Source organism: Trachymyrmex cornetzi, unplaced genomic scaffold, assembly GCF_001594075.2.
Source record: "Trachymyrmex cornetzi isolate Tcor2-1 unplaced genomic scaffold, Tcor1.1 scaffold21, whole genome shotgun sequence".
Taxonomy (NCBI): Eukaryota; Metazoa; Arthropoda; class Insecta; order Hymenoptera; family Formicidae; genus Trachymyrmex; species Trachymyrmex cornetzi.
Window position 1 is genome coordinate 900,144 of NW_017296741.1, and position 17,178 is coordinate 917,321.

Below are 17,178 nucleotides of genomic sequence, written 5' to 3' on the forward strand. Positions count from 1 at the left end.
CGTGTTACAACGGCGATTACATACTCGCTGTAAACTTACATGAGGTCCGGCCGAAAGTGATGAATCATGGCGCAGAAGGCAAGCCCATCTCTCCAGGAGGTGGTCATGTTTTGCACGTTTACACCCGGATAACCGTCGGTTATCCGACGGCACCAAAGCTCCAGCGCCTTCGTACCACGTCTCTCACCCATCGTGCTTACGGCTTCCTTTTTCCTCTTTTACACTTTGCGAGAGACTTCCTCTAACGGTGATTACCTCTCTTTCACTCGGCCTGCTCCTCTATGGTCTCTATATCGTTAGTGCGACTTTTCAATAATACTTTGGCTTCTGAAAAAGAAGAACAAATTTTCACATGTAAGTAGGTCCGCAGCTACAATGTACAAAGATAATCAGAATATTAAATTAACCCTAAAGGCAACTTTAGCCAAACTCCGATTAACTTAATCGGCGGTTAACTCAACCGACAAAATCGTTTAATACCCGTTTCTACACTTGAAAGAGCAATTTTGCTGAAGAATCTAAAGATGACCGTACACGGTCAACAATACTGTTAGTACTAACAAATACTGACAATATTAGTGATCGTGTGGTTAACATAAATTGACAGTTCGATTTGCAAAGTCAAGTTTTTTTCGAGTTGAAAATTCTTAGAACTAGAAAAAATTAAAGAATTAATTAAACTGAGAAATTAAAATTAAACTACATTAATAGAAACAGGCAAGAATCGTTTAAGACCAAATCTCTACAATTCGTTATTTTTAATGTTTTTTTCAATACATTAAACATAATTCTATTAATTAATTTAATACTTTTATTGGTATCACGTAATCCCCTCTAGGGACGAGTGTTGCATTTACAATATTCACTTTAAAATTAAATTTAAGATAAATTCGGAGTAAATTCGAAATTTATGCGGATTAGCTATATATAATACTTAAGAACTCTGAAGATGGAAATATATGCAGCACTGAACATTAAAATATATAATACTTCTAACCGCTAGAACATTCTGCTAACTTAATATTAAGCCAACAACGAGTTTCTTTTAAAGGGTAAGTGGTACAAAATTATGTTTTGTAGCACAAATTAGCACATAATAAATCTAAATAGTGTAATAGGTCTTTTTCGATTCTGTTCATTTGGTTCTGCTAGCTTGACAGAGCGTGCCAGAACGACTATACGTCGATACAGTATCGATACAGTATATACTCTCTTAAAGCCATTTCTTAGTAAATTCAGAATAAAAATGATCAAATTATTTAGGCTCAAGATTTTTAAAAAATAAAATTGTTGAAGGAGAAAAGTTACGAGTCAAAGTTCAAAGTTAATTCTTAATCTATATTCAATATCCGATCACTACAAACATTTAAAAAACAGACGTTTCAACCTTCATCAGGTCATCTTCAGTGTAATATATAAAAATTACATAATTAAAAATAAAAATAAAAAGGTCACCATATCGATTACATATAATAGTTAAGCGTTGAAATATAAAAATTAACTAAATCTTGTCGCATATAATTAAATATAAAAATTGAAATTTTTTCCCATTTTTAAAACGTTTTAGTTATCCGCACGCGGTCGCATGATTAAAATTATTAACATTACATATATATATGTTCCCACTTCAGCGGCATTGTTAATTTTCAGTATAATATATTGTAGTTGGTAAAAAACGAGATAAAAAAACATGCTCTCACTGCAGTCGTGGAAAATAACAAAATCCATCGTCATATGTACTTGCCTCAGTAAATCGATGCTGTTTTTTGTTGTAAACTTAAAAATTGTCTATATACACGTTTTCTTAGTTCACACGATTGCAGTGGATTCACAACTTTTCTCAGATGTACATTATAATGATTGTTAAAATTGATAAAATTAATTACTATATCTCACCAAGATAATGTTACACAATTCAGAATAAAAAGTTTTTTTTAACGACAAGACGACGTCGTTCCTAGAATCAAATAGTGCTGATTAATCTCCGACTACGTTTCCGTTACGTGTAAATAAATGTGAGATATTTTCCCAGAGATCTCTCGCAAATGTTTGCAGTGTCACGAATGTCGCAGTTAAACGACATCAAAAAGAGAAAAGGGGGAGAAAAAGAGAGAAAGAAAAGGAGAAAACAGGAGTGTCACCGCAAATCGGTGCCGCCGTTTGGAATGATCGAGTGTCGGTTTTGTCGTAACGGGCCGCTCTCGAAAGCCGTCGCTAAGATAACAAAGAGAGAGAGAGAGAGAGAGAGAGAGAGAGAGAGAGAGAGAGAGAAAGATTGCAAACTGCAAAAATCGCTAATGTTGTGACGATCGGGAACCGAATGATGTTTTGTGCAACGTGAAAGCGGGAGGCTGCGCCGCGTGAGCAACGCGTGAAACCACGCGCCGGATCAAGCGTATAAAGGGCCGTCTACATAAGACGCAGAACACGGGTCGCAGGTCGCAAAACTAGAAACTAACCTTAAGCCCATTCTACATAAGACGCAGAACACGGGTCGCAGGTCACAAAACTAGAAACTAACCTAACGTATTTTAATTATGATATGATTGTAGGACGCAAAACGCAGGACGCAGAAAGTTGGGTGAACTTTCGCGTCCTGCGTCTTGTGTCCTACGTATTGCGGTCTTGTTGTTTTTGTTTGTGACCTATTACAATCTGAAATACATTTCACTTGCGATCTGCGACCTGCGTTCTGCGTCTAATGTAGAATGGGCTTGACGTATTTTAATTATGATATGATTGTAGGACGCAGAACGCAGGACGCAGAAAGTTCAGTGAACTTCAACTTTCGCGTCCTGCGTCTTGTGTCTTATGCGGTCCTATTGCGACCTGTTACAATCTGAAATACGTTTCACTTGCGATAGAATGGGCTTTAAAGGGCTATCTACATAAGTCACAAACGCAGAACGCAGTTCGCAGACGCATTTGCGTCAGCCAATCAGAAGCGTCAATGGTACTAATAACAACTTTTCATTGGCTGTCGCAAATGCGTCTGCGAACTGCGTTCTGCGTTTGTGACTTATGTAGACGGCCCTTAAAATCGCACGTGCGTGTTAATTAGCCCTTAGTTATTCCACGTATCGCTTCCCCTTAATTATACATTAAAGAATCCGCGAACCGAGACAATTCGCCGAAATCGATGAAAGAACACCGGGCAGAAAGAGGGGAAAGGATGGAGGTATATCGTAACAAGTTATGATTTCGCGTACTGATTAAAAATTGAGGAACCGCGATGTTTTATGTAATGGAAAATCCGGGTACAGCATGGAAATAATTATAAGGTTCAGAAAGAAATCGCATTGATACTCTATTTTCACCTTTCTCGCCCGAATCGTCGAGTGGCACGAATCGATAAATGAGAAAAGGAGAAGGTGGCTTCTGAGAAATCCATTCAGGATCATCTCGCCTCTCGTTCTGTAACGCGTGACGCTCAGATTAATGGCAGGCTCCTTCGTGATATTTTAGCGCAAATACGAAAGTCGACCAACGACACGTCTATAAATGAGATTCGTAATTGCTTTAAAACGCAATAAAGCGGTATAGTGTTACGCATTACACGCGATATCACATGAGTGCGAAAAACTGGAACGGATAGATAGTTAACGGGAAAGTGCTCGGTCGATCCTCGCATTTAGTCTAGTCTGACTGGTTTCTACCAAACACGGTCTCTTATTTGTAACAACGTTTGTCTAGCTATATCCCACGGGCCTCTTTCACGGGGAGGAAAAAAAAAAACGCTCAGTTTCCAGTTTTTGCTCGTAGCCTGCAGCGAAACGTTTATGGTGCGCGAATTCATCCGTTATTTGTCATGTATAGATCATAACAGCGAAACATGCGATATTTAAAAATGTCAACACGCTTTTATCGCAACACGCACTTTTTTCACTCTTTGGAAATACGCATCGGATTTCCACTGCTTTTGTATCCTCTCTTCTTTTTCTCCGACAAGTCCGCGACACACTTGTCTCTCATCGGCTTTCACCGGCGGACAAAAATCATCACGTTTTATAGTCAGTAGGAGACATCCGAGTCTCCAATGTCCGCTTTTCCACTCTCGCAGGGAAAGAAGAAAAAAAAATAATGCAAAGAGCTTCGACAACAAAACGCTCGTGTCGGACGGTTTTGTATGAATTACGATGTAATCAGGTCCAGAAGCTTTCCGTCGCGCTTTCCGGCACATCGCCTCTCCTCCGCTTAGTCGTTAAGCTCCCCCGATCGCAACGGTATCCCAACGTTGTGCACCGGTGATTAATGGTCCAGCCGTGAGTGAAACGTAAGTGCGCAGAAATAAGTAAAAGTTACATGCGGCAAAGTGGTCGGCCTTGTTCACCGTTCGCCAACAGCCGCGAGGCTGTAAAGGCCGCATTACAGGTGAGACACCGTGAGACAGAGGGGGCGGATGTTCCGGCGAGGTGAGGGCACAGCCCTGACGGGCGCATAAACGTATGAGCATTGTCTCCGCAACCGGTTTCCTTCACGATCTTTACGAAAAATGGCGGAGACTTATCTATACATGGAAAGAACGATTTTCCTGAAATATCTAATAATTTACTTAGATACAGATCTGAAAATAATGTTGTTGAACCAGAGTTGCGTCCAATTTCTCATCCTGTAATAAAATTCCATTTTCCCTAATTTTTAAACAAAATTTTGTTATTTTCCCCGACTTTTAATATTTAATAAATTTTTTTTTTTCATGTTAATTTGAAAACCGTTTTTTACGGAGCAATTGAACACAGCAATGTAAATTACTACTAATGTTGTGGACATTGCTTACATTTAGCTGCTAAATTGATATTATAGTATTCCAAAACTTTCTCTGCAGAGGAGTAACGTACGCATATTAAACTTCTTTAAAGCTAAGAATTTTTATTCTTCAAAAAATATCAAATATAAATTTTCTAAATAAGAATTTTACTGGACCGTACATTTGAAAATTCAACAATAAGAAATGAAAGTAATGGATGTTACGGTCAAAGTTTATAGAAAAGTCTTGCTTTGATCGTTACGGCCATTACTTCTATTATTGTTAAAATGTTCTAATTTTTCTCTGATTTGCCTGACCATTTTCAATTTTCCTGACGGTTCCCTGATTTTCAGTTTTGTGACAACCTTGTGACCATTAAAACAATTACGTGGGAAATTTAAACGTAATGAACAATGCTGCAAAAATTTTGATATTTTAGCAATCAGCTTGAGCGCTTTATAATTATTTTGATAGTTCGACAAAATTATATTTCCAGATCTATATCTCTAGCTAAATTTTTAGATACTTCAATAAAACCGTTCTTTCCGTGTGACAGCGCCCGATTGATAAATGGATAAGAGTAGACATATTCTGCTGGTGACATCGTAAGACTCTCGACAGTCGTCTCCCAGCAGTTTTCTCAAGCTACTTAATTGTTAACGCCTGCAATAAGATCGTTAAAGTGAAAACCGGACGAGCGTGCGTTATTTATGAGCCATTCTAAGGAAAATCAGGTGAGAATCAGCGGAAACAATTGGAGTGAAAGTAAAATACTTTTTACGTATTAGATAAAAGTGAAAATTATTAAGCGTATGTTAGATACAACCACAAGATCGACCACTCACTTGAAGCAAAGAGAGCTAGACAATTCAGCGAGTATCGCTTTCGCGCAATTTCAGCGCAATGTGTCGCAATCGGTGCGATCTCTGGTGAAAAGATAATATTTAACGTACGATCATGTGCGGTGAGAAGAGAGTATCAAGCGTGTCCGCAGGCTGAGCCTAAAGGCACGGCTCTCGATATCAAAGAAGGGCTCGATGCAGCCAAGCCTTTCGAAAGACATCGGCTGGCCGCAGCTCGGCAAAAGTGAAGGTGCATCTATGTGGCCCCCGCCAGCCTGCCACGTACCCCAAGAAAGAGACAGAAGAGGCCTCATGAAAGATTCATGCTGGCGAGGAATACGGCCCGCGGCGTTGCGAGACACCTGCAGTAACCTCCGCCACCACAAGTTTCACAGGAGATTAGGATGTCCCCGATATTTTTACAGTTAGTCGTGTCCTGGAATCGACCTGGACAGACGGACAGCGCGGGTCACTTCCAATCGATGTAACTACCTAAAACACTCTACGTGCTCTGTTTTTGTATTATTTATTATACGTCCCGATTGACGACGTAGTTTAGAATAAGTAGACGTTAACGTCATCCGACCGGGTGACACGGTTAAGAATAGCTAGAAGATAGTAGAAGATGCTCCGTAGTTCTATAATGCGATTGACTTTCTCGTACAAGGAGGTTTCGCCGGCGAACACACAAACTGCCGCTTCTTAATTCGCTCTACTTCTCGGACATTCCTGCTCGTCGTTACGTCAACTATCTGGAGGAACAAATTGGCGTTCCTCGAGTGTTTAACATTGCTGAGCGCTGTCCATGAATTGAACCGACGGCGGTGACGACAGGCACAACAGGCAAAACGGGAAAGCTTGGAAAGCTTTCGTTTCAACAATCATTTGCCACACTACACTGTCTCGAGTGACACTTCTTGTGACTCGATGCGAAAGCACTCGCAATCCGCATCCGCCGATGGCTCTCGCGAAAAAAGAAACGTTAAATGTACGATGCTGGACACTTTACACATTCTCTTTTCTAAATTCTAAATCTCTTCTTTAGAGTTTCCCCAGTGGCATCATTTTTGTCGTCTTTAATAATCTAGCTTTTATCAGGAGGATGAAAGTCGGATCTCGGATAAGACGCTAAACATCTGCACGTTCATTAGAATTCAACTGACACACTCGGTTAATTTGTTGAGAATCTGGGGCACGCGAGAAACCATAGTTAACGCATGTGTGATAATGTTGCAACGTTAATGTTTCAACGTGTTCACGATTAATCCCACGGACACGATTTTGCTCCTCGCAGAAAATGCGCAGGGGGAGCTGGAGACTATTAGAAGGAATAGCGCCGAGGGACTTTCCACCATTTGCTGCCATCTCCATGTCGTTAACGTCTACTTACGCTAAATTACGCGGTTAGAGAAACCGGCATACAAATTCATTCAGTAAGACGTGCTGGAAAAAACATGCTTGCGTCGACAAGGATCTAATGTATGCAACGTATTTTCTTAAATATACTTGCGCACGGAAAGAACGGAGTTTGCTGAAGTCTAAAATTTCAGCTAGAGACACAAGTCTGAAAATAATTTTGTTGGATCATCAAAATAACTGTGGACCGCTCAAATTAAAGCTTTAATAAAAGTAGCACATTTTTTTTATCTGAGCAAATATTCGATAATCGTATCTTTCTATAATATTGGTTGCTTTTCTATCGCGTTTTTCTATTGACTATTTCAACCGTCATCTTGGACTTAATTTGTCTTTCGTCCAAAAAGCACTTAGTATTTCTTTGGCTGCGTTCAACAGAAGAAGCAACTATTGTGAAATTCTTTAATATGGGTAGTCTTGTTCATAGGTCCTCATTGAATCTACATAAACCAATCATATAGAATCATGTAACAGTTACAAAGCTGATTTTTTTGATGAAAACAACAACCTTTAATATCATATTATAATAGGTCTAATATATATGGCAGACTTTTACGCTACTTTCATTAATATGCAGCTTTAGTTTAGCACTGGTTGTCAGAATGTCAAAACTTTTTGCAACATTGCTATCACGCTTGAGATTTCTACAAAATTATTCTCATGGTCGAACAAAATTATTTTCAGATTTGTATAATCTAGCTAAATTTTTAGATACTTTAGCAAAATCATTCTTTCCGTGTAGGAGTCGATGAATATTTAACGCTTGGTCGTAGTTTTCCTTACGTAATCCCGACTCTATTGATTTTCAGATCTATGATATCATAAGGAAATTCTCTTTTAATTCCTAAAAATCTCTCGTTATCCCCAATCTTGCGGATACGCAGATCCACCATTTAAAATCACGATCTCGCATAGTGCTCGGCTCGCTGTTAAACTCGCGTGTCCATTTGCAGCAATTAAGGATCGTACTTTAGCGAACGCAATCGTCTCGATCGCAAAAAGCGGCAAACGTTCTTGCTTGAAAATACGGTTAGACGAAGAAAAGAGCCAGTCCGTAGAATAGCCATTAGTGTAATGTGTGAAATTTATTACTGTGTCGTACGATGGACTAAACGACAGTATCAATCATACATCGCTTTTCATACAGATGTGTTATAACGAGAAAGATATGCCTCATTAGCACAAGAGCATGACATAAAAAAGGTCTCTTCCCCATTTCCGCCCTTGTTTTGTTTTATGTCTGTTTCTACCAATATACTGTTGGAAAAAATGTGTTAAATTAAATACAAACATAAACCGTATGTCACAAACGTCCATTCGAATTTTTGGGTTTATTTAACACGAGATGAATATGTTAGAACTCTCTAAATCTCGTAGAGTGAAATCTCACTCGAAAAGACTGAAAATTCAGCCTATCTTGAAAAGAGTGAAAATACGGCTACTCTTGTTCAAGAGTGGCAGATTTTTACTCCTTTTAGAGTGAGATTTACTCTTTTGAAGTAAGATTCACTCCAAAGGAGTAAAATCTCAATCCCTTTTTTGGAGTGAGGTTCCATCTAATTCGTGACGAGTGGATTCACCTCAAAATAAATCGAAATCAATCATTCTACCTCTGATATGAAAAACGGGCGAAAATCGACGCAACTTGAGCTTTAATGAGCAATCAAGATAGACGTGGATGAAGACCACGATTAAAGCGCCTTCATAAAGTCTGAATAACGCACGATCGTTAGATTTAACGATATGGATACAAAGTATCGTGAACGTAACGGAACGGCGACGCGCACCGTACAATCCCGTCGGGGCAGCTTTACGGTGAGCGTGCTTTCATGAAAGCGTATAAAGCTCGTCTGTCCTATTTTCCTCACGAAATCTATGAGAAAAGATCGTTTCGTGAGCTTAAGGATCGCACGAGAAACTCGACCTTGAGCCCGTCGAACAAGGCAACACGCACGGCACGGCACCATTGTGTTCACCAAGATCACTTTTCCTTACATCGCGAAAGAAAAGTGTATATCCTTGCTCTCACGAACTGAAATTCGAGCGAAAAGGAAGACTGCAGTACTTACGGTATAGCTGTTGCAATGCGCAAAGATGTACTTGCCAAAAAGGGCGCAGAGGTCCCGAGGGGGGGCCGAAATGATTGCGAGGGGCAATCGAGCACGTCGGTGGGAACGCCAGTCTTTCCTTCCAGGAAAGTAATTTCAAGTTGGCGGGTAGGTGGTCACGCGATTGCGTCTTACATGTGGAAGAGCCTCGGACGGCGGAGCGAGCTCAAAGCGAACCGATCCTCCACATCGGACTTAAAGACTACCTGTCCGAAAGTTGGTGTTGTCGAGAGTCTGGCTCATCCAAGAGAAAGAGAGAGAGAGAGAGAGAGAGAGAGAGAGAGAGAGAGAGAGAATCTTCCCTTTCCCTAAAAATCTGCCCTGTGCGATCAGAGCAGGTCTTGAGATCGGGCAAAGATCGAGGTTGTCGCCTCGTATCGTTCTTGCCCATAAAGAGGCTGTTTATCAACGACTACTTTTAGAAGCGGTGACTCATGCAGTTCACGCAGATACAACGTCCCTACCGAACCTGTCCATCGTCACGCGTAAACCACGGGGAGCCACTGGCTCCGCATACACATACACGGCCTTTTATCTCTCATTTCCGCCGAACCGGGGTTTCCTCGTCGTTTTGCTCGCACAAACGAGCCTTAGACGGGTTTTTAGTCGGCGTGACTCACCTTCTTCGTTCCAACGTGCCTACAACGAGATTCGGTCGGTCACCGTGAAAAGATCCCGATAGCGACGGACAGACTGACTCCCCGCCGGAGGAAATACACTTAACTCGGCACGTTTCTCAAAGCCGCTTCTCTAAACGTGCATGTTATAATAGAAAAGAACGTTTGACCAGAGAAGAAAAATCGGTTTAGAATTCATATTTCATTTGTTAAATTTTTGAAGTGTGTTGATTAGCTACAGAATAGAGAAGTTCTCGAGTTTGAAAGTCTCTAATCCATTCCTGTGGCCAATCAACATGCCTACATGGAAAATTTATCGTATACGACAAATGAAATATTAGCCTAAAGGTTGTAACTCTTAACGACAGTAACGATATCATTACATTCTTGTTGCGCGGATATAATTAAAATCGAGTTTTTTATCGTCTGGTTAACTTATGATTAGACCTAACCTGATAATGTAAAAAAATTTCTAGTTATAACTAGTTTTTTAATGTTTTCATTACAAAACCATCTTTTAAGGATTAATTTGATAACACTGATAATAATGTAAAAATTGTATTTTTCTAATAGCTGTAATTAATCACTAAAATTTTGTAGTAATTTTTAGAGGCTTTCTACAATAAGCCATTAATAATAATGTAGAAGTCAGAAGTTAGAAATTGACCAATCATAGCCGAACGTGAAAAGAATAATCGACTATATGATTAGTCAATTTCCAGCTTCTAACTTCTGATTTATTACTAATGGCTTATTGTAAAAAGCCTCTTAAAGTTATCACACACCACAAAACTATTAATTTTATTTAATTTAAATAGTTTAGTGATTAATCATAGCTAGAAAAATACAATTTCTACATTATTATCAAGTTAAGTAAGGTTACGTCCAAACCACAAATCGACCAGATAATGAAAAACCGGTCTCTAAAATTACCATTAGGAAACCATTAGTCCAATGATTAATCATAACTAGAAAAGTACAATTTTTACATTATTATCAAGTTAAGTCTAATCTTGAAATTCGTCAGAAAATAAAAAATAATAGCTTAAAAGTTATAAAATAAGAACCTTGAGACGTTGAATGATTCAAAAATACACGAACGCTCGAGAGAAGATTGCTGTAACTGATAGTTAAACCTTCTTCAGATCGACGAAAGGATTTATCTCGCGCGCGAGAAGTTCAGCACGCGAACGGCCAGATGGGTACCGTCTTGTTAATTTATTTGTCGCGAAGCGAGGACGGCGACCTCGTTTGTGCGCAACGCGCGGGTAATCTTCTACTAGCTCGGGACGATACTCCTCGGCATAGCGCACGTATGAATATGTATGGGACATCGTAATGGAGCTGATACACAGCTTCGCACGGAACTGCAGACAGTGCCTCTCTCCCGCGCGATAAGATTTATCCTCCTAGAAAACCGATTACGTCGAACGGCCGCTAATGGATTTATCAGTACGGGAAATTCTGCCGGGAGTACGAGAATGTACCAGTGCCCCCGGAGGGACGAGTCACTTAAGGAATCCATTACGAGAAATGGAGATCGCTGAGCTGACGCGGCGGTGAGATGACGCGCGCGCTGCCAAGCAAATAGGCGAGGAGGAAACAGCCGCGAGTTGTCGAGTAAGCGAAAAGAAACTCAAGGAGAATAAGAAAGTCAACGTAATGTCAATTTCATGTCATATTGACCGAATTTCTTTTTATTTTTTATGATTCAGTCAATATGACATTATTTTGACTTTCTCGTTTTCCTTAGGAAACGAAAAATCGTGTAGCTCTCTAAATCTGGCTCTGTATTGACATCTATAATGAGAATTTAAAGGAGCATAGTCTTGCTGGTATTACATTTGTACGATAAAGGATTTCAAGCCTATCGATTGGCTGCAAGAGAAAGAGAAGTTGTTGGATCTCTTTATCCTATAGCCAATCAATCAATAAAGTTAAAATCTTTGTCGTACGACAAATGTAATGGTAACCTTACGCATAATCAATCTAAGTTCTTCATTTCCTTCCTTTCTATGAAATAAAAGACTCGGATTGGTTTTCTACATTATGCTTTATGCAAAGGTCTGTGCTCCAGCCTTAATGGGCTTTCTACAATAAGCCATTAGCCCGGATCTACAATAGATTTTTAACCTATAAGGAATGGGCGAATCACAATCAATTATTCTCCTCGCATGCGACTGTAATTGATCAATTTCTTACGACTTACGACTTGAAATTGTACATCCAGACTTACCTAAACTTTAAATTTTAAGCCTTGAGAAATTAATCAATTATAGTTGATTATTTTCTTCACATTCGACTGTAATTAATTAATTTCTTACGGCTCAAGTCTTGAAGCTTAAGTAATGGCCCATATACAACTTAAACTTCAAACTCTAATTGTATAAGCCGTAAGAAATTGACCACTCACAATCGATTATTCTCTTCACATTCGATTATGATTAGTTAATTTCTTATGGCTTAGGATTTAAAACCTGAGATTAAAAATCTCAACGTAGACGTTGAGATTTTAGACGCAAGTCAATCGTAAACTCGTTGTGGCAGGCAATCTGATGCATTAATTTTAAAATGCGAGCTTCAGATTGGCTGTTGCAACAACCTTGCGACTGGCTTGCGTCTAATGTAGAACCAGCTTAAAAAAAAAAGCACGCCTCTCTGTGGAAAAAAAAACCGGTATATTTAGTGGTCTCAAACGCAAGGTCGTGGGGCGAGGAGCGGGTTGCACGCGCGAACGCGTCACGAACACGCGAGAGCCGAACAATATTCGGCGGTACACCTCTATCTTTGTTCTTCGTTCTGTTGCGTGTACCTACACACGGCCGTGCTCGCGGCGCACACACGCGTGAACCGAGGATACCGTGGGAACGGGCTCCGGCATAACAGGTAGTAAGACAGTCGCGTCTCTCTCTCTCTCTCTCTCTCTCTCTCTCTCTCTCTCTCTCTCTCCCTCGCGCGCGCTCTCCCTCTTTCATGGTACTTTACCAGCGTGCGTGTAGACCTTCGTTGAATTTGTATGAATATATTCTTATTTCACAGTAGCCTCTCATCATTTAAATTCGAATACGATCTCTTCGAGCTTAGAGGGCAAACGCATAAAAATGTAAAAACAGGAAGCTGAAACGGCTGTTTCTTTCTCCTTCGTATGCGAAAGGCGCGAAGAAATGCGTAAACACAGTTATGATAAAGCATCGAGTTGAGTGACATAATCGTGCAGAACTTGCGTAAACAGCGTGCCTTGTGTCAACAAGAGCGTGCGCGTTGTGAAACGAGTAAAATACCGTGTATTGGGAATATTAAAAATTGAAGCGTGTTTACTTCCAACGTGCGAAGACCCTTCGTTTTCCTCCCCGTTGTCCCCTTCCCGTGTAAAGTTACGCATTCGCGAAGAGGTCCGTTACTCACCTTACGTCACGATACGGACAACCAAAGGCCCGCGCCTTTCTTCCGGCTCCGCTCTCTCTCTCTCTCGTGCGTTGTCCACGTCCACGAGCGCCGCCGTTACGCCATTTAGTACTCGCCCCAGGGTTCCTCCACTAGTTGAATGTAAAACTGACAGTGGCGTCCGCGAGCACAGCTTGCTCCAGGCGGCTGCGTGTGTGCGTGAGTGCGTGCGTGTATGGCACGACGCTGCCCGTAAACGGCGCACACACGGGCGACGTCCCTAACCTCACAACCTCAACCTCAACCTCTCGACGACGGCCCGTGACGATCGTGACACGGCAAGGTCCGGCGCTTCGTTTCTACGTACGAGCGCGCACCAAGTTATCCCGCCGTCGCGTAGCGCACGATTCTTCCTTGCGATGCGCCGCGAGAACGAAGCGATCCGCACGGTAGGTTAGCGCGCGTGTAACATCGCGTTCAATTGCGTTGAAACGCGTTCACGGCGCGCGCGCGGTGCTGCGACTGAGACGCCGCGCGCGGCGTGCACGGTTTTAACGCGACCGGAGTGCCGGAGTCCCGGACGGCGGTGATGCTGTCCTTATCGCGCGACTCGCTCGCGTTCACGATCTCGCTTCCACTCCGTCGAGCGCCCTACCCGCGAGACTTGGCGCGTTTAGATTAGATGCATTCGCGAGACTCGTTTCTCGATACATGACCGGTAGCACTATTGCCGTTTATCGAATGTATGTAGACGTTAGTACGGTTATTTGAATGATGGTACTCGCTCGCGCGGACATTTTGTGTTTTTACCTACGGTTACGGTGAAGACACTGTACGTTCGATTGTCGTAAAGGACAGCTTTTTATTTCAGGTAGTTATTGCCCAAGCAGAATAACAAGTCATCGTAACATTAAAATGATGTAAAAAGATTTCAAAATGATCATTAAAATTCATTTTTCAACAAAGAATTCGATTTGGACACGCTATAGTACGTACACTTAAAAAAATTTACTAAATTTCAATAAATATTTGTTTCAATAGTTATACTAACGAAATACTTATAATACTAAATGTAAACATATATTTATTTGATTTAAGCATTGCATATAATACACAGATGTCGAAGGAACGTTTTGGAGAACATTCTGAAAACGTTGGCAGAAATATTGCTGGGATAAATTGTGCTGTATGGGATATTTTTTTATTTTGAGTAAATATTTATTTATTGTAAATAAATATTTTTGTTAGTATTATTGAGAGAAACAAATATTTATTAAAATTCAGCAAATTTTTTCAGCGTACTTATTCTAGACCTTATTGAAAAATATCACATATAGGTATGAATTAAATATTATACTATAGAGAAATCTAATACAATAATATAACATGTACTACAGTATTTTCATACATACATTTTCGATATTTTTTGAAAATACAAAATGGTGCGTACACTGAGAGAAAGCTATATTAAATTTTAATAAATAATTATTTGAATAATACTAATATAACATTTACGGAAAAATTAACCCTTACCATACCATCTACAATTTGGTGTCTCATCCATACCATCAAGGGTCACTTCAAATCTCTTCGTTTTTTCACCTCTCCAAAATAATAAAAAAAATCTCTAAAAATTCACCAACATACTTTCAACTTTCTAGAATAAATATTGACTCTTTATTTTGGAAAATAATAAAATGTAGTATAATTTATAATTACCGAAAAACTCAAAGAAACTTGCACGAACAGGAATCGCTCGGTCACTAGTTACCCATATTAGTACGGTAAGGATTAATATTTGCTAAAAATAAAAAGTAATAGTTAAACATATTAATGATTTATGTACCAAATAAATATTTATTTACATTTGGTAAATATTAAACTGGCATTATAATCAAACAAATATTTATTAAAATTTAATACATTTTTCAGTGTATTAAAACAGTTGTACACAGATCTTATCTGAATATATAAAAAGTGAAACGATATAAAATGCCCAATATATATTTTACCAAATAATAAGGTACAATATAATGTATTTCAAAGTTTAATCCATTTGTATATTTATAATATTAAACACACATTTTTACGTCAATTTGTACAGTGTAACGACTTTAACGTGCACCGAATACGCAACCAAGCGAATTCGCTGTGACTTTTTACGAGAGTAGTAAAAAATCGGAATCTCGTTTCGCAAGAATATTTTGTTATCGATAGAAACAACTCACAGCTATGACAGCCCACGTACAATTTACAGTCTCCGATGTGCGCATAACGAGTACTCGTATTTCGCTCGTTATCTTGTTACGCGGAGATATACGCAATATATTTGTTGCTCACCATTACGCACGGATGACGCAACATCCTGTGCATAAAAGCGTTAAATTGTTGTAACGTGATGTCACGAATTCTGATCTGGCCCTCGGGACCTACATCTCTCAATTGCCTCGCAGTTAAATTCCTAAAAAGAGATTAGAGATGTCTTTGTACCATAAACCCCGACAAAAACGTCTGGCACTACGTTACAAAAACGTTGGCAGCCAGACGTTTTTGCCAGTAGATAGGCCAGGTGTTGCGAACGTACAATACCTTATTTGAATTGACAGAAAATAGAGAACGAGATCTGCCTTTCGCAGAGGGGTCCTTTTCGAAGGAACGCGTTAAAATGAAATAAGAAAACCGGCGGCTTTATGGCGTAAGCTTGTTTTGGGCGAGGCTTCGATTAAATCACTTTCGCTATCGTCGATTACGTTTCTGGTAAACACGCAGAGTATAACGGACATCTAATCTGGATCCTGCGATCTTGACCGTCCGATCGAATTCACTTCGCGTGATCGTGACTCGTTGTCGCGGTATGCGATGTCGAGCGTGGGTCGAAGTTGCCCGTTGAAAATCGCCTGCACGGCACACAATAAAATCCCGAGTTGTCGGTACGCACATCCGGATCAATTGTCAATCCTTTACGTATCGTTTCAAATACAGATCTTACATCAGAGTCTGGCCATGAGCGATTATAACGTCTCTAAGTTTAAAAATAATCGGTTGGCTTATATTTGTCGATCGTTTAATACGAGGATAATACTGTCGCCATTGATTGTAAAATATTGCTACCATAATAACAATTGATCTCGCGCGATTCCAATTTGCCGATAAAACTGTTCGGCTGAGAGAAAAAGATGGTTGCAATTACCATAATTTAGCTATAATTTGTAATTACTTTCGGTACCAACTTTAATACTTTTTGGGGATAGAGCTCTATAAATATAATTATTCTTTATAGTAGTATATAAGTATATACACATTTCCAGATTTTCCAGATGAAAATGGAAAATTTTTCATGACTAATATAAAATATATAAATTTTATCATTAGACTCAAGGATGTTGGTAGAAAAGGTACTTTATATTATTAAAAACAACGAAAAAAATTCAAGCAAAAAATAAATTAGTTTTGGAAAAAATGCTATGACGAAAAAAAGGGATCAAATAAACACTGAATAAAATATAAATTTTAATTATTTTATTAAAATCGTTTAAAGTGCGCAAGTTTTGAACGTATTTGACTATAAACATCATATGATATTTTAAAAATTATATATTAATTTCGAAATTCCTTCGAATATCAAACTTTTTTCCATTTTCCCCTGACTTTTCCCGGTTTTCCATGACCAATTTCATTAATTTCAATTTCCCTTTTTTCCAGTTTTCCCGGTTTTCCAGGTTTGTGGCAACCCGGATTTCTCTTTGTAAAAAACTAAAAGGATTAAGTAAATTATTATAACATTTATAATACAATCTTTTTGAAATATACAATTTTTTTAAATACACAACTTTACAAATATTTTCTAAAAAAGTATATGTAAGAATCTTTTAACATTTTTTGTATATTTGTTAAAATGATAAAAAATAACTTGGGACACGAACGATCCATCATATGTGATAAAGGAACAGAAAATCATTGTGTGCATTAAGGATTATATTGCACTAAAAAAATTCTAATTGAATCAACAAAAAGACTACAAAAACGGTGAAAGCGAACAGAATTTTTTGTTATCATAACTAGAA

General features: G+C 39.2%; 1 protein-coding gene across 2 annotated transcripts in view; it reads right to left on the reverse strand.

Annotated features, from left to right (window-relative positions):
- MICAL-like (protein) overlaps positions 1-17,178 on the reverse strand; it is an 83,480-nt gene that overhangs the window by 25,738 nt on the left and 40,564 nt on the right. Inside the window, exons 1-2 of one of the 2 annotated variants that reach the window (XM_018505584.1) lie at positions 13,136-13,625; positions 40-327 (exon numbers count right to left, since the gene is read on the reverse strand). In XM_018505584.1, coding sequence (XP_018361086.1) covers positions 40-191 — 152 coding nt within the window. In that variant the 5' untranslated portion in view covers positions 192-327; positions 13,136-13,625. Of the gene's footprint in view, positions 1-39; positions 328-13,135; positions 13,626-17,178 lie in introns of those variants that run through there. The other variant, XM_018505585.1, reaches the window with a different exon arrangement.